The sequence below is a fragment of the Aotus nancymaae genome, unplaced genomic scaffold (assembly GCF_030222135.1).
Source record: "Aotus nancymaae isolate 86718 unplaced genomic scaffold, 86718_ANA_hifiasm-v0.15.2.pri h1tg000019l, whole genome shotgun sequence".
NCBI classification, from domain to species: Eukaryota; Metazoa; Chordata; class Mammalia; order Primates; family Aotidae; genus Aotus; species Aotus nancymaae.
The window spans coordinates 9,516,936-9,538,662 of NW_026988431.1; the positions used below are offsets into that span (position 1 = coordinate 9,516,936).

The 21,727-nt window shown below is 37.8% G+C and overlaps 1 protein-coding gene across 9 annotated transcripts in view; it reads left to right on the forward strand.

Annotated features, from left to right (window-relative positions):
- Positions 1–21,727, forward strand: part of THRB (thyroid hormone receptor beta) — a 374,142-nt gene that overhangs the window by 310,058 nt on the left and 42,357 nt on the right. The window contains exon 1 of one of the 9 annotated variants that reach the window (XM_012435511.3): positions 16,884–17,298. The exons of the other annotated variants lie outside the window; for them this stretch is intronic. Within the exon in view, the coding sequence (XP_012290934.1) occupies positions 16,971–17,298 (328 nt within the window). The 5' untranslated portion in view covers positions 16,884–16,970. Of the gene's footprint in view, positions 1–16,883; positions 17,299–21,727 lie in introns of those variants that run through there. 9 annotated transcript variants of the gene reach the window in all.

Consider the following 21,727-nt stretch of genomic DNA (forward strand, 5'->3'; position numbering starts at 1 on the left):
GTTATAGCTGTCATGTCCTTTTAACTCTAAATAGCTTCTAAAACTAAGGAAATTATCTTAGGAAGCCATAGTACAATTATCAGAATTGAGACATGTAACATTGATGTATACTATTTTCTCATGTACAGACTTTATTTACATTTTACAAATTATCCTTCCTGCCACCCCCACGGAGGGGGAGTTGAGGTGAGGACCAGGGCTGGAGAGAGGACTTGTCTCTAAGAGGTTTTCAAAGGCTTTGTTCCTCTAGACAGGGCTGGGACAGGCCACTAGCAATTGTCCTTTATAACAATCTTATTTTCTGGTCTGGGATCCAGGTCAGGTTCATTTATTTTATCTTTTGCTTTTTTATCTCTTTAGTCTGCTTCTTTTTCCCACCACCTGTCTAGCTTTATTAGAGTATAATGGACAAATAAAAATTGTATATATTTATCATGTATATGTTATATTTTGATACATTATACATCTTGAAATGATTAAATCAAGCTAATTAACATATCTATCACCTATATCCTTACCGTTTTTTGGGGTGAGAACATTTTAGCAATATTATAGTATACAATGAGTTGTTATTAAATATAGTCACCATGCTGTGCAATAGATCTACAGAACTTAGACATCCTGAACTTTTTATCCTTTGATGAACATCTACCCACTCTACCTACCCTCCCCCTGCAGACCCCAGTTATCACCATTCTACTCTACTCTGCTTCGATTTCAACTTTTTCCATTCCACATACAGGTGAGATCATGCAGTGTTTTTGTTTCTGTGCCTGGCCTGTTTCACTTAGCATAATGTCCTCCAGGTTCATGTTAGTCTGGGACAGTTTCACAGTTTTTCTTTCTCATGCCATTGAAGAAATATTTCTTAAAGAAATACAGGCTGATTATTATTTTAGAATGTCCTTTATTTTAAGTTTGACTGATGTTTCCTCATGATTTTTTTTAGACAAGGTCTCACTCTGTTGCCCAGGCTGGAGTACAGTGGTGAGCTCATAGCTCATTGCAGCCCTGAACTCCTGGCCTCAAGCAATTCACCCGCCTTGACCTCCTTTGCTCGGGGTTACAGGCGTGAGCCACCACACCCAGCCTCTCCTCATGATTAGAATCATATTATGCATTTTGAACAGAGATACTAAAAGATTGTCGTTATCACATGGTGTTTGTTCCTATAAAATTTTTAATTCAATTATATGATGTAGAAATAGTTTTCAATCTTCCAAATCACTAATATCTCAGTGTGAGCAGGCCTAGATCTTTACTGGTGAGCTAGCTCATTATCTCACTGGATTAGAAGAACGTGTATTTTCTAAAAGTCCTCTTATAAGCATCTGTTCAAAGCTCTAAAGGTGAATGTCAGAAGAAAAAAGTTACGTGTTTTGCTTCTTGGTCCCCTCTGACATTTTTAAGGTTGGAATGATAGGATGATACTTACCCAGGGAACTTCTTTTTCTGTAGTAGGGACAAAGAGCACATTGTCCATGGTTTGAAGACTTTTCTGAAAATAAAAAAATAGATACAGCCACTTTATTCTCTTCTCATGTTTTAACTAAACATTCTTTTTTTTCCACAATCCAATCATATTAAATTACAAAACAACTAAGATCAGAGTATGTCTTAGGTTAATCATGATATTTATTGTGTATCTTTCTAGAACATTTTGACATTTGAAAGAAAATGAAGAATTTTAATTTGCCATTTCTAGATTTGGATCTCAAGGGTACCAACATGAAGTAGATCCTATTTTTGAAAACTTTTACAAATCCTTTTATTCTACTCATCCTTCAAGGCTCTGTTCAAACATCACTTCCTCTGTGTATCCTTATTCCCCATCAGAATGAATTGGGGTTTCTGTTTTTAATCCTGTGATGAATTTTGTCCAAGTACTCACTGTGTTCTGCCTTATTTAATTGTGGCTTCTGAACATGCCTGCTTGATTCATTGGACACTGTGAATTCATCTTGATTTATACTGACAATGTTTTAAATTGAGTGTCTTCTATGTGTCCAATGTTGTACTGTAAGCCAAGAATAAAAAGTTAAATGCACACCCCTCTTTTCATAGGATTTTCAAACAGAAAATGTTGGCAGAGTTTCGGGTCTAGGCTTGAAATGACCAGTGACTCTGTTGACAACCAAGCGATGATGAAAATTCTATTGGCTGGCTAGCATTTGTCTTAGGAAAGAATAATGAAGAATGTAACCTATGTTGTTTCAAAAATAATTCCATTTTACTCAATGTTCACTTAATGCTTGAAGTATTCAGTGTGTAAGTGTGTAGGATACTGTTTTCTGCTTGCTGATATCTATTTTTAGTTGGGTTGCAAATTTCAGAGTCAGGGCCATGTCTTCCTCTTATGGTATATCTCCATTAGATCTGGGAGAATAACATACAGGGTATTGATACATAAATGAGGTAAACTTTATTTTATTTTGAGAATCAGTCTTAATTAACTCAAGCTATTTGTAACCCTGCATCTATTATTTTTATAAAGCTTCACTGAGATATAATTTACATATCATCAAATTCCCATTTTAATGTATAGTTCAATGATTGTTAGTATATTTACAGAGGCGTGCAACCATCATCATGTCTTATTTTAGAACATTTCCATCTTCCCAAAAGAAACTTTGAGTCATTTACAGTTACTCCCCATTCCTGTGCCCAGCCTCTGGCAACCACTATTCTTTCAGTCCCTGTCGATTTGCCTTTTCTGAAAAATAACAAAAATGGAACACTACAGTATGTGGTCCTGTATGACTGGCATCTTTCTCTTAGCTTACTGTTTTTGAGATTCACCCACAACATAGCACGTATCAGTACTTTGAACTTTTTACCTTTTATTATTTTTATAATATTTTCAAGTATAATGTAGGATGGGAGCCTTTACTGACAAAGAATAAATCTTTTGAAAATACATCAGTGTGGTGTAGTCTAAATTTTGCACTAGTTGTTCTTAAGGGTGAAAAAGCAAAGTAAATGCAGACAATTCAATTGTTCATTCATTATTCCTATTATTAGGGAAATTTGTTTTAAAATTAATCTCTGACATGTTATTCCGGGATAAAGAAAGTATACTGTAGCTGTTAAATGTCAAAATTATTCCACTTAAACAACCACGCAACTTTTCACATCAAGTTGATCATTTTGAATTACAATGAAATAATTATCTTAACACATTAAGGGGAAATGTGTCTACTTTCTCCAGGTGATTAAATTTAAAAATACATTAAATGAGTTGCTATGTGATATTCAAGCAAAACATAAATGATATATTTATGAAAAACATAAAATATTGAAGAGCTTTTTTTTTCTAGAGATACAGGGAAACACTGATAAATATACAACATGACATTAAATTAAGCACATCTTTGGAAAAACAGAGTAATCACTGAAGTGATCTTAGAATTTGTGTTGAAACACATAATTAGTCGCCCAGAAATTTCAAGACAATAAAATAATTTTCCACTTAGAAAAGCATAGTGTGGAAGCGGGAAAAGTGAGTTCTAGAATGGGAACTAAAGGGGCTAAATTTCAATACTAACCTCTTCCCTTAGTAGTTACGTAGGGTAGTTTTCCACTATGCAAAATGAATGGAAATACCTTCCCAACCAGTCTCATTGTTTAGTTATGAAGACACCATGCAACAGATCTCACCATTATTATGTAGCCAATTGTCTAATTAAAGTTACACCAAAACTGAAATATTTTTGCATGTTTTTCTACACTATGATGTTCAAGCCACATCAGACTATATTAGATTCATTAAGATTTGCTTTTGAATCAAATGTTCATTTATAAAAAAAGAGCACACATTCCATTGTTGGCTTAGAAAATAGAAGACTTCAATGATACTAACTGTGGTCTGAAGTATATTTCAAATTTTTCACTTTTCTTTCAATCTCCAGCCTTAAGAATACTATACTATTCACTTTTGTATATGTGCATTGTTCTTTTGGTTTGGATCCTGGGCTCTTTTTGAATAGTATCTCATTCTCTCAAAGCACAAGGGGACTTTATGATTTGCCTTTGGTCTTAGGAAATAACAGAATAAAACCCTTGATCTTTATCCCAGGGTTCTTACGTGAAAGGCACTGTGCTAGGACTCCAGTCTTTAATCAGCACTGTTCCATCCACTGGAAATACTATGCAAGAAAGGCCTTGGAATAGTACAAACATGTCTGGGAATTTTGGACCCTACAATTCATTACCTGAAAACTTAAATGGACAAATCCTGAATTTAGGTTGAAATCAGACTATATATTATTTCTCAATGTGCAAAAGAGAATTTCATGGACTAAACATCCGGCAAAGATTGTTTAGCAATGTTCTGAATGTATAAATTCCCTTGTCTGAGGTGTATAAATTTCCTTGTCTGACCTAATTAGGCCTAAAACATTTAAGTTTCTGGACCCATCAAAGAGGACAGATGACAAACCATGAAGAATCACTACACGTCAGTCACCATAGTGCTACAGTTTCCCAGACTCCAGTGTAAACTGCTAAATGGCATAAGGGCAGCAAACCAGAGACATGCTATTTTGTACATAAATATGGTATTTGCATGCATTGAGAATACTGCTTATCAGTCTTACGACTGTGAGCAATTTACAGAACCTCTCCAAGTCTCAGTTTCCTTATTTCTAAAATATCTGTGAACAAGATTGCTGTGAGGCTTAAATGATATAATCTACATGAAAGTGGTTAGCACCGTACATGAGCCGTTGTATGTAGGAAACAATGTGTGACCAAGCCAGAGAGATGCTGTTCAACAAAACTGCACATGGCTGGCATTCAGGTTATATGAGCAAGTGGCAAGAGATAGGAGTAGAAAGTAGTCAGGAGCCACATTACAAAAGACTTCTAAGTCTTTAAACTGTATCTTAAAAAATAAACATTATTGCCGGGCACGGTGGCTCACGCCTGTAATCCCAGCACTTTGGGAGGCCGAGGCAGGTGGATCACGAGGTCAAGAGATCAAGACCATCCTGGTCAACATAGTGAAACCCCATCTCTACTAAAGATACAAAAGATTAGCTGGGCACGGTGGCGCGTGCCTGTAGTCCCAGCTACTCAGGAAGCTGAGGCAGGAGAATTGCCTGAACCCAGGAGGCGGAGGTTGCGGTGAGCCGAGATCACACCATTGCACTCCAGCCTGGGTAACAAGAGCGAAACTCCATCTCAAAAAAAATAAAAAATAAAAATAAAAATAAAAAATAAAAAAATAAACATTATTGCACGCTACGATTGGGGTTGTGGGAGTGGCAATAGGTGACATACTTTAGATTCTCCTTTAAAATCAGTTCCCCTATCTGCAATGTGGAGGATGAATTGAAAGATCAGAGTAAGATCAGAGGCATAGAAACCTGTTGGGTTAGCCCACTTTTCTCTTAAAAAGAAATTATGAGTTTAATTAAAATAGTAACAGCATAGAATAGTTGGCCTTTTGTGACTAAAGGCTGTGGCAAAGCTACAGAGAGATAAATAAGCTGTAATGAAAAGTCCAAGTATGCAATCTCTACTTGAACAAATCTGGATTTGAATCCTCACTCTTCAAATTACCCGTTGTGCCTCTTCAGACAAATAGATTTTTTTTCATCTATTAAAAAAATGTGACTACGTTATGACAAATACCTAATACACACTGGTCTTAAAACCTAGATGACGTGTCAGTAGGTGCAGCAAACCACCAAGGCACATGTATACCTATGTAACAAACCTGCACGTTCTGTACATGTCTCCCAGAACTTAAAATAAAATAAAAATTCTTTAAAAGTGTGTCCAGCCATAGCTGCTGTAGGACTATTGTGATGTTTAAATAAGATCATGCATATAAGCACTCGACACAGAATCCCACACACTGAGTTTAGTATTGGTATGTGAGGTACCTTGGAATCCGAGGAAAGTGTTTGCTAGGTGGCTGGAAGGCAAGTCTGGAAGGCACAAGGGAGACTGAGCACCATCTGCACATAGCGGCAATAGCTGAAGGCGTAGGCATTGATGACTTCACCTGGAAGAATACGTGTGGTTACAAGAAGGCTGAGAATAGAACCAAAGGTATGGCCAGTTGTAAAAGACAGATGAGGAGATGATCCCTTGAAGATGACTGAAAAGAACTGTCCAGAGATAGAGGAGACATATGGGAAAAGGCTATATGACATGGAGGTGTCTGGTCTACTATGAATAGGTTATGACTGTGGAGTTAGGTGGAAGCAGAGGGCTTGTGCTATTGGGATAGTACTATGTCCAAAGACCCAAAAATGTCAGCTATCACTGCTCCTTTTGGGAGTCTGGCGTGACAATGATAGAGTTTGTTAAGTACTATGGTACTGGTGGTGCAGGCTCACCAAAACTCAATGTAGAGGCCGGGAAAATTGAGCTGCACTGGCAACGTGGAGCACACCATTTTTTTTTAGCCTAATTAGGCCTAAAACATTTTAGATCAAGGACAAAGCCAATACACCCACCAGGACCAGGAGAAAACAGAAACTGAAGAAGACAGAAAGGAGTTTTGAGAATCCAGGGCTCACGGTAACAGGTGGTGATGCTGGAAAAGTTGACACAGACTAGCTAGAGCAACTTCAACCTTTACTAAGACAGTGGTTCTCAAACTTTACCTAGTGTCAGAATCCGCTGGAGGGCTTGCTATTCCCACCCCACAGAGTTTCTGATCCAGTGGGTCTGGGGCAGGCTGTAGAATTTGCATTTCTAAGAAGTTCCAGAATATGTTAATACTGCTGGTTCAGAAACCATCGTTTGAGAATCACTGACCTAAGGGTTTTGGAGTCTATTTTACAATCTTTGTGGAACCACAAAAGGCTGTTCTCTTTACCTTGCTCATCCTAGAAATTGACATAGTTCATGTAGTAAAAGACTGCTGTAATTGAGTTTGTGGTATCTTTTGGACAAATGTGCTAAACCTTTGTGAAATAAAACATGCAACTCCAAAATTTAGACCCACAGAGAGGTGTCCAGGTTGAGAAGGCCACCAGGACTGCCTTGATAAGAGTCTCTTTCCCTTTGGAAATCTCTCAATTCAATTATTGGGCCTGCTTCCATCAGCTTGGGCTCTAAGAGTATCTTGTTTCTACCTCAATGTTCTAATCAGAGCAATTTTTTTTCCATTGCACCAGATCAGAATCCATTCCCTTTATGAAACTAAAATACTGTCACTTTTTCAAGTACATTTTTGTAAAAGTATATTCTGCTTGGTGATGGATTGGGAACAAAAATCTCCCTTTGGTGCCCTTTTTAGAGCCCTAACAGGCTAGAACTGTAAAAAGCTTTTATTAAATACCAACGGAAAAAATTAGAAACAAATTCGGTGTACAATATGTTTTAAAAGAGGAGAACTTTGAGTTTCTATTCCTACCAAAACAGACTTAACTCAAGAGCCCAAGAGGCCCTGGTCTTGTCCTATGGCCACCTGGGGATTTGCATTTCCATGTGTCCAGCCCGCCTTTTCTGGCCAGTAGCTTTCCTCCTTGGTAAAGACCCAAAAAAGGACACTCCCCTTCTGCAGATTTCTTCTCTCTGTTCTTGGTGTGTAAGCTGAGAAATACATGTTACGTATTCCTGCCTTAGCTCCAGTGTATATATCTGACAGAGCAGACGACTAGGTTTTTCAAAGCATGTTTCATGGAATCCTTGTAACAGATGTTACAAGATAGGGTTCTTCGATCAGACATGTTTAGGACATGCTGTTATACAAAGTCATTCAAAGTTGTATGTGTGTGACTCTCCAAGAGAGGAGCATGTAAGGTGTCATTTCCCAAACTCATTTGATCATACAATCTTTTTTTATTGTTTTCTCTTTAGATCATCTCTTGGGACTGTATTATTGGGCCCCTTAGGGAACATCATCTGAATATTAACCCAGTAGCCATGGTATTCACTTAATAAGAATTACACCATTACAGTAGTTGTAGGGAAAGAGGAGTCATACTAATTAACACTCTTGGGACTGATGAAGTGAAAGTTTCTAAAATGGTTAGAGTTTTGCATGATCTAGTGACTCAAGGCTTTATATAATTTGGCAGAAATCCTGAGGAGGTAGAGTCAATCCCCAGGCTTGGGACAAGTCCCTTTTCTCCCCTTCCTCCACAGCAGCTTTTTAACCCTACAACACTAGGCCCAGTTGGGAAAATAAAATCCCCACCTACAATAGGAGAAATGATACAGTCAAAGCAAGAGTGGGTCATGGCCCTAGTAGCCTCCACCTACTGTGTGACAAGTCACTTCGTCTCTTTGGGATTCAGTTTTCTCATGATCAGATAAAATACTTGTGGAATGCATAGCTCAGAAGTTCCTGCTGTAATATCCTAGGATCATAAGAAAACCTAAAACAGGTCTCAGCCTTCATAAATGTTCCATATGTGTTAGAGTCTGGAGAAAGGGCTGCTTTAAAGTTGAGTGGTCCGGAAGTTCCAGGAGCTTGCTCCTGCTCACATCTCTGGAGTTGAAGTAATTTGGAGTCCTTTTTAAAAAGCAATGAGTCCAAAGACTCCAGACCTTGACAGTCCAAGAAAGCATGCTCAAAAAGTTTTTGTGCACCTCTTTAGTTTCCCCCAAAATATATTAGATGTGCTTTCAGCGCTTCAGTGGTAAGATGGAGACCCATGCTTCTTTACATTTTAAAGATGACTTTCCTCAATTTTAGTAGCTCCTTCAAAGGGCAGGAAATGTCTCAATCATTTTTACAATCTTTTTTGGGGCAGAGATGATTGGCACTGTAATTCCATAACCTCAATTGAGGTAGGTTTAATAAACAGCCCCATCTCTGTTCTCTTGTGATGAAAATATAAATGAACACACTTGTTCTATTTTAGACAGGCAGATATCTCCCAGGAACTTTCAAGCCTAAGAAAATCCACTTATATTGCAATATGTAACATTTTATCTTTTTTTTTTTAATGCACACGGATTTTGGTGCATAGAGAGTCCTTCATCTTTTTTCTGAGAGAGCAAATGTCGTTATGCATGTGATGAGAGTCAAGGCTTTCAGGCCTCTGATGGAATCAAGAGGTTCCTGACACACAAAGTGTCATTTAAGCTCTATCCAGATGAATGAGAAGGGCTCCGTCCTGTGAAGAGCTGAAGGGAGAAAGATATCAGACACAGGAAAGAACATGTGCAGCGTCCTTGAATTGAGGCAGGCAAAAACTTGGAGTGCCCAAGGAACAATGAAGATGCTGTTCTGGTTTATGTCAAGGAAGTGGGAGGGTTGATGAGAAGTGGGGAAGGGCCACCTTTTGGTAGAGGTTTGGATTTTGTTCTAAATATAGTACAAAGCCACTGAAGGTTTTAAACAGGGAAGAGACATTATCTGGTTTGCAGCCTGTAAAACAGCACTCTTTGGTGGCTGTGTCAAGAAAATATTAAAGTGACCAAAGCCAATGAGGAAGCCAGAAGGGAGTCCATTAGGAGATGATAATGGTTTCGACTGTGATGATGGCAGTGGAGAAAAGGAAGTAGTTGGATTAAACATATATTTTGAAGGAAGAACCAATGAACTTGCTAATTGGTTGGATGTAAGTAGTGAAGGGAAGAGAAGAGTTGGCTCGAAGGTTGTTTGCTTAAGCTCCCAGGTGGATGGTGGTACTAAAGATGGGAAGACTGTGAGAGGAACACATTTTAGAAAGAATCAAGTTGGAGATGCCCATTGGTTGGGCAAATGGAGATGTCAAGTTGATAGTTGAATATAAGATCCTGGTTTCAGAGAAGACATCTGGGATGGAGATATCCACTTGGATGTCATATATAATTAGTATTTAAAGCTATGAGACAGGATGAGAATACCTAGAGCAGGGCTTGGCAAACTTTTTCTCCAAAATACCAGATGGTAAACATTTTCAGCAGGCTATAAGGTCTCTCTCAAAACTACTCAATTCTGCCATGGTAGCACAAAAGCAGCCACAGACAATATGTAACAAATAAAGGTTGTATTCCAGTAAAATTTATTTACAAAGCAGGTGGTGGGTCATGTTTGGCCCACAGGCTGAAGATTGCTGACCCTGACCTAGAGTGTAGACTGAGAAGAGAAAGTAGCACAAGACAAAACCTGAGAGACATATATAGGTATATAAATTATAATTAAATAATTATTATATATATATGAAATTACGTCACTTACTATGCCAGTCATCACTCTACGTGCTTTACTTATATAAATGCACTTAATCTTCACAATAACCAATGAAGTGAGTACTGTTATCTCTGGTTTACAAATAAGATAACTGGGACCTAAATAAGTTTATTCCTGTTTCTTGAGAAAAAAAGAAGTCCAGAGGTTGGCAGTCCAGAGCTAGTAGGGCTATTCTGTGTATTTCAGCAACCTAGAATTTTCCAGGTCATTCTTCCACCATCCCTAGAGTATACTCCTCATTCTCATGGACCAAAATAATGGCTGGGTCTCCAGACACTGCAGAGAGCAGAAAGTCGAAACAAAGGTGAGGTAAATGGAATGTGCCAGTTGTCTTTTAATCTGTCTTTTAAGTTTCCTAGAAACTGCCTTACAACACTTCTATTACATCTCATTGGCCAGAAGTTTGTCACACAGACATATATTGATAAACGAGAAAATGGGATGTATAGTTTTTTTTCTCAGGGGTCATGAACCCAACTAAAATTTAGAGGTTCAATTACTAAAACAGAAAGAACAATCATTAGAGTAGAAGTTAAAAGGCTCTGACCAGTTGCTTTAAGGCTTATCAATTATCTTTCTTTATGTGCCTTTTTGCAAGTACAGTTCATTGATAGCACCCTTCCTAAGACATTTCTGCTCAGCCATTGCATACCTCAGGCCTCCACTGTTGATGTCCTACATACTCTTCAATTCCAGCTCACTGGCACCCCTTCCGTGAAGCCATCCCCAGCACCCTACGCAGATTTCTCCTGTGTCCCCATACCAAGTTTATTACACTTCTCCTTGTATTTTGTTCTTTCCTGGCCTGCCTCCTTTTGTGCTCCCTCCTACGCTTAACTGGTTAACTCAAAGGCAGGTGAAACCTGGTTGAAGTGTGGAGGGTAAATTTCTAAGAACTAAGGGAAATATGTAGTGAAACTGCAAATGAAGAAAAGGAGTTAGTACACAGGATTCCCTGGTCCTTGGTGAAGGGACTGGGGTCATGCACCTAGTAGAACAGTGGTTCTCAAATGTTGCCGCTATTGCAAATAACCTTGGGAACTTCTTTTAAAAATCTTGATGCTCAAGTTTCATCACATAATAATTAAAGTGGACTTTCTAAGAGTGACAACTAGGCATCAGTGTTTTTAAAGTTTCTCGGGGCTGACTGTGGTGGGTGTGAACCACCACCTGTAATCTCAGCTCTTTGAGAGGCTGAGGCAGGAGGATTGCTGGATGCCAGGAGTTTGAGACCAGCCTGGGAAACATAGTGAGATGCTGCCTCTAAAAAAAAAATTAGCTGGGCATGGTGATGTGCACCTGTAGTTCTAGCTACTTGGGATGCTGAGGCAGGAGGATTGCTTTATCCCAGGAGTTCAAGGTTACAGCAAGCTATGATTGTGCCACTGGATTCCAGCCTGGGCTACAGAATGATACCCTGTCTCTTTAAAAAAAAAAAAAAAAAAAAAAAAGTTTATCAGGTGATTTCAATGTGCGGCTGTATTTGAGAACCAATACAATTGAAAATAGAGGAAAAGAGACAGGAAGAGAAAAACAATTATCCTCCTTCTGAGACCTTGAGGGTTTGTTGTTTACCTGTGAGGTTTTCCATGCATAGGTTGTTAGTCTTATCCTTTTAGGTTATTTCCTTCCAGGAATAGACAAAGATGTGTGTGTATATATATAATAAATGATTATTGATTGAAACACTTCTAATGGGAATTATTAAAGTCCTCCTGGTTTATTTAAGGCAGTTGGATGCACTATAAGTGAAATAACTCTTAAGCTGCTCTTTAAATAGTTAGAGCAGGCAATCAAGAAAATAAGACAACACCCTTACTGAAGCTTACCCCATTTGTGACACATAATATGTTTAGATTGCTCTATTGACTTAACAAAGAAGCATGCAAGACTGATCACAGGTGACAGATGTGATCGCTTCTATCAGGATGTGAGGGGCCATATTTCAAATTCAATGTGAGTGTTGAGCTCCATTTTCAACTAATAGTAATGGAAGTCTTGTGCGTTCATTACAAGTAAAGAGTATTCCCACTTGGTATGAGGAGTGTGTTTCAGAATGTTTTGTTCTGTTTTCTCCAAACAATAAATGTTAGTGAGGAAGTGAGTGCTCTTAAATATGTTTTGAAACATTTTTTAGTTTAAAGATTTCTGAGGGAACTCAGGATTTTTTTAATTCAATAAAAATGCTGTTGATCTTTCAGATGTTTAGCAAAAAGTGAGAGAAATAGTTTTTCAGCAGCCCTTCTTTCCTTTTTCATTGCAGTATTTATATCCAGTTCCAGGGGAGAATAACTCCAACTTTTCAAGCATATTTAGAGATTTCTGAAAATTATTTTTAAGTGTTCTTTTGGCATGAAAGTTGAGGCTCTGATTTTAGTTGATATTGTTTCTGATGAAAAGCAAGAAATTGCTTGGATTTCTGCCTTTAATGAAAAAGAGAGGGAGCCAGGAAAAGCACTGGGCAAAACTGCAAAATCAAATGGGTTCAACACACAGCTCTTAACCAGAAAAAGAGACTTTGGAACATGTACATTTGCCAGAAAAGAAAACTGCTTTATTGAAAGGTTAATTTTTAGATTAGTCTTGGGAAATTTGAGATAAATAAATGAGATCAGACAAAAAACATAAGGCCTGGATCCTTTTTCCTGGGGTTTTCAGAACATAGTTATTGCTTGCAAGGAAATGTTTTGACATTTCCAGTAGGGAGAAAATGTTAATTGTAATATTGTATATGTGTTCTTAATAACACTCGTGAATAAATCTTTTATTTGTTTTAAGAGTAATTGGAAAGTAAAAACATGATTAAAATGTTAGCTGTGTTCTTTATTCCTTATGGTAGCTTTTCATGCTTTCTAGGATATTATGATTCATTTTCCAGGTTCAAATATATACCAACTGAAGAACATGCTTTTGCTTGTTTTCTATCAGTTGCAGTTTTTAAAGGAGTCATTACTGTCCTCCACATAGGTCTGCCTGGGTCTCCTTTCTAATTTTGTTGCATCTTTTGCTCATTCTATAATTCCTCACCTTTTTCCCTTAAGTCTATGGCTTCTTTACTACATTTATAAAAAGTCAGCACTTAAAGACAGCACAACACTGGTTCACTTGACTGCATATACAATACACATGCTATTAAAGCTGCTTATTGGCAGGAATGGTGATTGTTTTTCTGAGCGGCCATCTCTGTGGCCACCAACTCCCTGCTTTGTACTTAACAGACACCCCATAGTTTGTTGAATGACTGTAATACCCTCTTTACTTCTGCCATGTGTCCCTGACCCAGAATTCCATGTTGCAATTGATGACTGGAGCTACATGTCAAAAGCAAAGGTCTCACTATTGAAAATTACAATATTACATTGTCAATGGTACTTTAGAGAGAAATACCAACAAGGTCATATGCTCATGGACCAGCAGGAAGCCAAATGTAAACATCACTACCTGAGGCCCAGCCATGAAAACAGACTGCCTAAGAAATGGAAGGAATCCCTAGTATAGAAGAGCACAAGGAAGTCAAATTGTCTCTATTTGCAGACGACATGATTGTATATCTAGAAGACCCTATCATCTCAGCCCAAAATCTCCTGAAACTGATAAGCAACTTCAGCAAAGTCTCAGGATACAAAATCAATGTGCAAAAATCACAAGCATTCCTATACACCAATAATAGACTTAAAGAGAGCCAAATCAAGAATGAACTGCCATTCACAATTGCTACAAAGAGAATAAAATACCTAGGAATACAACTAACAAGGAACGTAAAGGACCTGTTCAAGGAGAACTACAAACCACTGCTCAACGAAATAAGAGAGGACACAAACAGATGGAGAAACATTCCATGTTCATGGTTAGGAAGAATTAATATCGTGAAAATGGCCATACTGCCCAAAGTAATTTACAGATTCAACACTATCCCCATCAAGCTACCAATGACCTTCTTCACAGAACTGGAAAAAACCACCTTAAACTTCATATGGAACCAAAAGAGAGACCGCATAGCCAAGTCAATTCTAAGCAAAAAGAACAAAGCAGGAGGCATCACACTACCGGACTTCAAACTCTACTACAAGGCTACGGTAATCAAAACAGCATGGTACTGGTACCAAAACAGAGATATAGACCAATGGAACAGAACAGAGGCGTCGGAGGCGACACAACATATATACAACCACCCGATCTTTGACAAACCTGATAAAAACAAGCAATGGGGAAAGGATTCCCTGTTCAATAAGTGGTATTGGGAAAACTGGCTAACCATAGGCAGAAAGCAGAAACTCGACCCCTTCCTGACACCTTACACTAAAATTGACTCCAGATGGATTAAAGACTTAAACATAAGGCCTAACACCATAAAAACACTAGAAGGAAACCTAGGCAAAACCATTCAGGACATAGGCGTAGGCAAGGACTTTATGACCAAAACACCAAAAGCATTGGCAACAAAAGCCAAAATAGACAAATGGGACCTAATCAAACTCCACAGCTTCTTCACGGCAAAAGAAACAGTCAATAGAGTGAATCGGCAACCAACAGAATGGGAAAAAATTTTTGCAGCCTACCCATCTGACAAAGGGCTGATATCCAGAATTTACAACGAGCTAAAAAAGATTTACAAGAAAAAAACAAACAAGCCCATTCAAAAATGGGCGAAGGATATGAACAGATACTTTACAAAAGAAGACATACAAGAGGCCAACAAACATATGAAAAAATGCTCATCATCACTGGTCATTAGAGAAATGCAAATCAAAACTACATTGAGATACCATCTCACGCCAGTCAGAATGGCGATCATTAAAAAATCTGGAGAAAATAGATGCTGGAGAGGATGTGGAGAAATAGGAACACTTTTACACTGTTGGTGGGAGTGTAAATTAGTTCAACCACTGTGGAAAACAGTGTGGCAATTCCTCAAGGACCTAGAAATAGAAATTCCATTTGACCCAGCAATCCCATTACTGGGCATATATCCAAAGGATTATAAATCGTTCTACTATAAGGACACATGCACACGAATGTTCATTGCAGCACAGTTTACAATAGCAAAGACCTGGAACCAACCCAAATGCCCATCGATGATAGACTGGACAGGAAAAATGTGGCACATATACACCATGGAATATTATGCAGCCATTAAAAATGAGGAGTTTGCGTCCTTTGTAGGGACATGGATGAACCTGGAAACCCATCATTCTCAGCAAACTGACACAAGAACACAAAACCAAACACCACATGTTCTCACTCATGGGAGGGTGTTGAACAAGGAGAACACATGGACACAGGGAGGGGAGCACTATACACAGGGGTCTGTTGCGGGGGAGTGGAGGGGACAGCGGCGGGGGAGTTGGGGAGGGATAGCATGGGGAGAAATGTCAGATATGGGTGAGGGGGAGGGAGGCAGCAAATCACACTGCCATGAATGCACCTATGCAACAACTTTGCATGTTTTTCACATGTACCCCAAAACCTAAAATGCAATAAATAAATAAATTAATTAATTAAAAAAAAAAAAAAAAAAGAAGAGCAACATCCGCCCTTCCTGATGTCATGATCTACGACTATGCATATACGTAACATGCACACACTGGCCACGATCCACTTGGAGAAACGACCATTAGTAACCATCTTAGCAAGCATTTACAATCTAATTTGGTATTTGTTAACTTCTTAGTTAAAAGACGTGAGGATTCTTACAGAAAATGCTGTTCCCTTTTTGATCACTATCTTTAAGTACATGAATACCACTTAAATCACATTAAACCTTGGAAATAATCTCAAAAGCAGATTTGAATGGGAATAAAATGATAAGTGTTTACAGTTTTCCACGAACTACTGGTCAGAGTACTATTAAGCACCAACAGAAAAAGAAAACTACTATATAATAGGAGTATTCCTCATTTAGGGGCATTGCCATATGCTCTCTCTCATGCCTTTGTAAAGAAAACATAAATTACAGAATTGAACAGTTAATGTAGGCTTTAGGTCTCATGTAGATTAGTGCTTGTGAGGTAGAAAATAATCATGTGCAAGGAACAGAATAAAACTCACTTGCAGACATCAGCAGCATTTTCAACTGTGTACTTCCTTGGCATGTTTTAAAACCCAGCGGGACCTATGTGTCATGGGAAGATGGTTGGATCATGGTATTAAAAGCCAGTCAGTAACATTCAACAACAGATTCAACCACTAACATTTGCACAGCTAGATTAATGTTTTGGAGTCAGTCAGTCATCAGGCTCATTACTACTGGCTTTTCTCTGGTTCATGCTAATAAACTAGATTATTGATTTTAGGATTTTCTTTGTATCCAAGGATATTCTCTAAGATGTCTTTATAATGTTTCATGCTTAAGCTGTCAACCAAAATGGCATAACAATGAGTAATCATTTTCTAATCATGTTAAAAGGGGTTAAAAACAGCATATAAAATGCATCTTAGCAGCTTCAGAGTAACATTCTCGCTGTCACTCCCCCATCTGGGTGGAGGTCATTCCTACCTGCCTGCCATCTTCCCCAGGAATTAACTAGCTGCATGCACAGCTTAAGACCTTTGATAGTCATAAATCTGCTTTCCAATAGGTTTGGATGGCAGAAGAGCTCAAAAGATACCTCAGTCTAAATAGGATTTTAGCACATCAGGTGCTATTACAAAGTAAAGCAGGCTGGGTTGCTGTGTTGGTGGTGTTTATTCATCTTCCCTTCGCGTTTCATGTGTATGTATGTATGCTTCTCTGCGTATATGCCCAGCTCTCAGGGTGTATGGGGCTAGCGAATGCATGTGTAGAGTGTGTGTATATGTAAAGTAGAAACTGAACCAGGGAAACAAAATGAACTACTGTATGCAAGAAATATATGAAGTGCACCCAGCTGCCGGCAGCAATTGCTACATGCAGTCCACTGATTATTACGCGTATTTCGAAGACAGTCCGGGTTACAGTGGTTGCGATGCTCAGGCTGTGCCCAGTAACAACATATATATGGAACAGGCCTGGGCAGTGAATCAGCCTTATACCTGTAGTTACCCTGGAAACATGTTTAAAAGCAAGGACTCTGACTTGGACATGGCCCTGAATCAATACAGCCAACCTGAATATTTCACTGAAGAAAAGCCTACTTTTTCTCAAGTGCAGTCGCCATCGTATTCTCAGAAAAAAGGTAGGGACCATTTTGCTTAAATGTGTTCAAAGTTTCATTGTTTATTTTCGTTTCATTTTAAAGTTACAGTTTCCATCATCTTCGACAAATCTTTGAATTTGAACGCTAAATAGTCGCAATTAAAAACGGCAGTAAGAGGGGTTGCTAGGTGATTGAAGGACTCTGTGAACATCAGGATTTCCAAGCACTTTTTTTTCTTCATCTGTGAAAGCTAGAGTGAGTTGGCTCTCTAGGATTATATTTTGCATGTGTGTATATATTGCCCAAAGTGACTATTGTTAGCTTCTTTGTGAAAGAAAATATGTAAAAGGTTTCCCGTTGGCAGGTAGGTGTTGTGGTGTTTCAAGTGGGATAATTCTCCCCAGTTCAGGTTCGATTAAAAACTCCTTTAACTTTTTCTGGGCACTTCATTTTGAAAGTTTATTTTAGTTAACTAGTTAGTAAAATATTTTAGTGATTTCTTTAATAGTACTATAATATTGATATGCTAGGATCTGTAAATGTTCATTTTTATATATTTACTTAGCCATGTAAATGGTAAAGAATCTATTTGTAACCATGTCAAACTGTAAGAATGTTTGTTCCAATATGTCTGGATGGCAGAAGAGCTCAAAACAAAACTGATAAACTTTACTTTCCTATTGTGTCCCAGTCATATCAAGTGAACTCTATGACAACAAGTGAAACACCCTTCAAAAGAGCCAATATTAAAACCAGTACAATATCTATTTATCTTAATAAGCACTGTGCCTTATAATGCTATTTAAATTTCTGTCAGTAGAACATTTCTTGTGTTACTGAAAACTAAGATAAGAGAGACAAACAGGCAGAACTCAGGGCATTTAGTAGCAACTGGCAAATAGGAATGCTTCTGAAAATAGTGTAAATTCTAGTTCAGATATGCCAGAATCTCATGTTTTCTCTATATAATCTATAGGATATTGCATAGAGAACCAAATTTACACGTTTCTATAATTTACAAAAACATGATGCCCTTTGATCCTCAAAAGTAAATTTCTCTGTTAAATTAATCTTAAGACATAATGTGGTTTATTTAGTTGTGGTTTCTATAAAATTTATCATTTGCTTTTCTTAATGTGACTCTATAATTGAAAGTAGTCTGTTATAAAAACAAATGAACAAAATTTTATAAAAACAAAACTAGAATCTATTTAATTTTTACTATATATAGTGTTATTCTATAACGTCCAATTATGAAATATTAAGGGGATTACAGCATAAAATATATTTAGAGCTGCTCATCTAATTTTTATTTACAAATATAGAGTTTTGTATCCATTTGAAGGCCATCAGAATCTCATTTATTACAAGGGACACAGGGTAAGTCCTCTAATGGAAACATTTGAGATAGATTGAACATGTGCTATTTCATTTAATATTATAAGTAATTTAACTTTGAAAAGAAGAAATTAACATTGCTTCATTAAACATACTTGGATATGCCTTTTGTAGTGTTGTAAGAAAATATTGGTATCTGTCAATCTATCTGGTCATGCTGCTATTCTCAAAAATTCCTGCAGAACCTTTCAGGTTCTTTTCTCTTTTGTCTTTTCACTGTGTTTTCTTCAATCAACACTGGGGAATATTTGCTTATAAAATGTTAAACCAGGGATTCTTTACTAATTAATTTGATGCATGAACTAGAGGAAAAGACACATTGTATGCATATATTGATGTAATTTCAAAGCCATATGTCATTGAAAGGCCACCGCCACCTGCCAAACTCACTAAATCAAAGCAGGCAAATATTCTTAAATGCACCATTATTTACTTTTACAAGTCTTCAAGTAAATCCCAGTAAAACTAAACCCAGCTGTTAACTGTCTCTTAGGACAAAAGGTTGTACCCAACATGCTTATCCATATTGATCCACTATTGATTTTTGTTGTGTTGAAGGACATCAGTAGTGTCTCATTAAGGCAAAATTAAGACTATAAACAGGTGTTCAGTGGGGCAGGCCTCATTTTCCAATTGGATTTTTATCTATTCACAATAGATAAAAATTCATAATTGCTTCATCTGTGTTCACTGCTGTCATTATAGCTTTATAAACTCTAATAATGCAGCTGTCTTAACTTTTTCTTTCTTTTTTTAAGGATGGCTTATTTCCTAGCCTTTATTTTCTAGTATATAGAGAATCTTCTAAAAACATTACAATCTTGTTTAAAAAAAAAGTTATTACAGGTACAAACTGTTGAAATAAAGGAAGGCTACACTACCCAATGTTAAAAATGGTTATCTTAACTGGTAGACTTTAAAATGACTTTTAGTTTTCTTTGGATTGTTTTTCTACAAAGTTCTTTTGCATTCATCCCCAAGAGAGAATAAGTTATCAAGTTCTTGAAGCATTAAGAACATGAACTAAGGAAGAGTCAGATTCAGTTCATTGAATCACATTTAAAATAAAGCTTCAAGAATTGAGGAGGGGTATACCAATATAATTTTCACATTGAGGAAGGATGAAATGTGGAATGTAGTATCTGTCTTATTTTTCATATGGATTCTGAGAAAACATTTTTTATTTTTAAAAGTTAGAGACAAATGAAAAGAACCCTTCACTCAGGGTTCACTCAGAAGACACGATATTTACTGTCATTCTAGTGACATAGCTGTGAAATGCTATACTAAGTCCTCACAGGGCCAGTGCTGACTGCACACTTCTGGCCCCCACAAATTCAGGAGAAGAAGGGAGTAAGTTTGGAATCAGATAGAAGAGAATTGGCAACGAAGGTGTTGTGCTTCTCCTCTGTGGCTGAGGCTTCATCAAAATAAAAAGTTGACTTTTCTTTCTCTTCTTTTCTGCTTTCTTTCAAAAAACAACCTTTGGAGGTGGAAGTGCTGGCTGTTTCCACCACAAATTCTAATTACATTCTAAAATTCCCAAACAGCTTTTATCTGCATCTGGCTGCTCTGAAGGCAGCTTTGCAGGTCAACCTCAGTTTGGTCCAGGCTGGTCGGTTCTGTTGAAACAGTATCTTCCCAGGAGTCTGCCCTGGGCGACTCTCCTGAATGGGATTCTTTGCTTGACCTTTCTACATGCCATCTTACTTGATAGGAATTGCATGTTCAAAAAGTTGCCAGAGTTGGTTATCATGTCCAAGAGAATAAGAATTTCCTGTTTTTAAGCCAGGATCAAGGAGATGGGGGTAAGAGGTTTGTCCTATTCAGTTTTGGTTCTGATTGTCTATGTTCTTGCTCTACAACCACATTTTTAGTTGTGCAGAAAGAAAAATTAATAACTGAAGCAAAAACTCCACACAGAATTGTGCTTTCTGAATCTGCTTTCATTGCCCCTCTTGACTTGGAGACAAAATTCTGTCTTTTTTAAAATTTGTTTCGTGTTCTATAGCTCTATTGACTCCACGTGAACAATTACGTAGGCATTTGAAATGAAAATTAAGTGGCAAGTTGGGGAATGTTTTTTTCTCAAGCTTTCCCTTCCTTTCCTTCTTCTTTCCCCTCTGTCTCTCTGCCTCTCTCTACTTTCCCTCCATCTCTTTCTTCCTCTGTCTTCTCTTTTTCTCCCTGTCTCTCCCATCCTTACTCTTCCCCTCTACTTGAATTTTTAATTTAAACACAGATGTGAACAGTCTATCCAGTGAACTGTTGAGTATTAAATAATCATCTCTTTTAAATGTAATAGTTAAGTGGTTAATGCAATCATAGATTTTTCAACAATGTGTATGTAATTTAAGGATGCTGATGGAAAGTTAGGATTTTAAATTAAGTACTGCCACCCATATACTGTTCAGAGACAATACCACTCCAGAAAACAATAACAAAACATTTAAAAATACAGAACACATACACTGTACAAAAGGTTAAATGAAAGTGCCTCTTGGCACCCAGAAATGAAAGCAAAGTGAGGAGCAATAATCGTTTCCAAACCAAGTCCAACTGCAGACAAAAGAGTGAGCCGACTCTTTCCTTTTCTTTCCTGAGAATTAACTGTCTTGTCAAAGGCATGTCCTTCAGAGATTTCACTGAATGCCCTAACCTCATCCAGAGCATGCATGGCCCTTACTCACGATGAAAGCTAACAGTAGGAGTCCAAAGCATTATGAGCAAATGGAGTCAGACGCCTGGCAGGCTTACAGAGGAAAGGGGGTACTACTGACTCTCTGCATATGAAGTTCACATCCACCACCTCGCATAGCTCCATGAAAAGTTTTTCATAGTCAAGCACAATGATTTTTTTCTCAGCTCCCAGCACTGAGGTGCATTCAGCCTGAAGTCAAGTTGCTTCCTGTTCTGCCACCCACTCTGGTCTAGCTTTTATGACCTCATCTTCTTATGGGTCCCTGGCTTCACCGGTGCCCACTTGGTTATCTGTAGTCTTCCTGTTTCCAGAGCCTTGGGAATGCTGAGCTTCCGTGCACTGTCCTTGGTACTTCCGTCTCATCAGCTC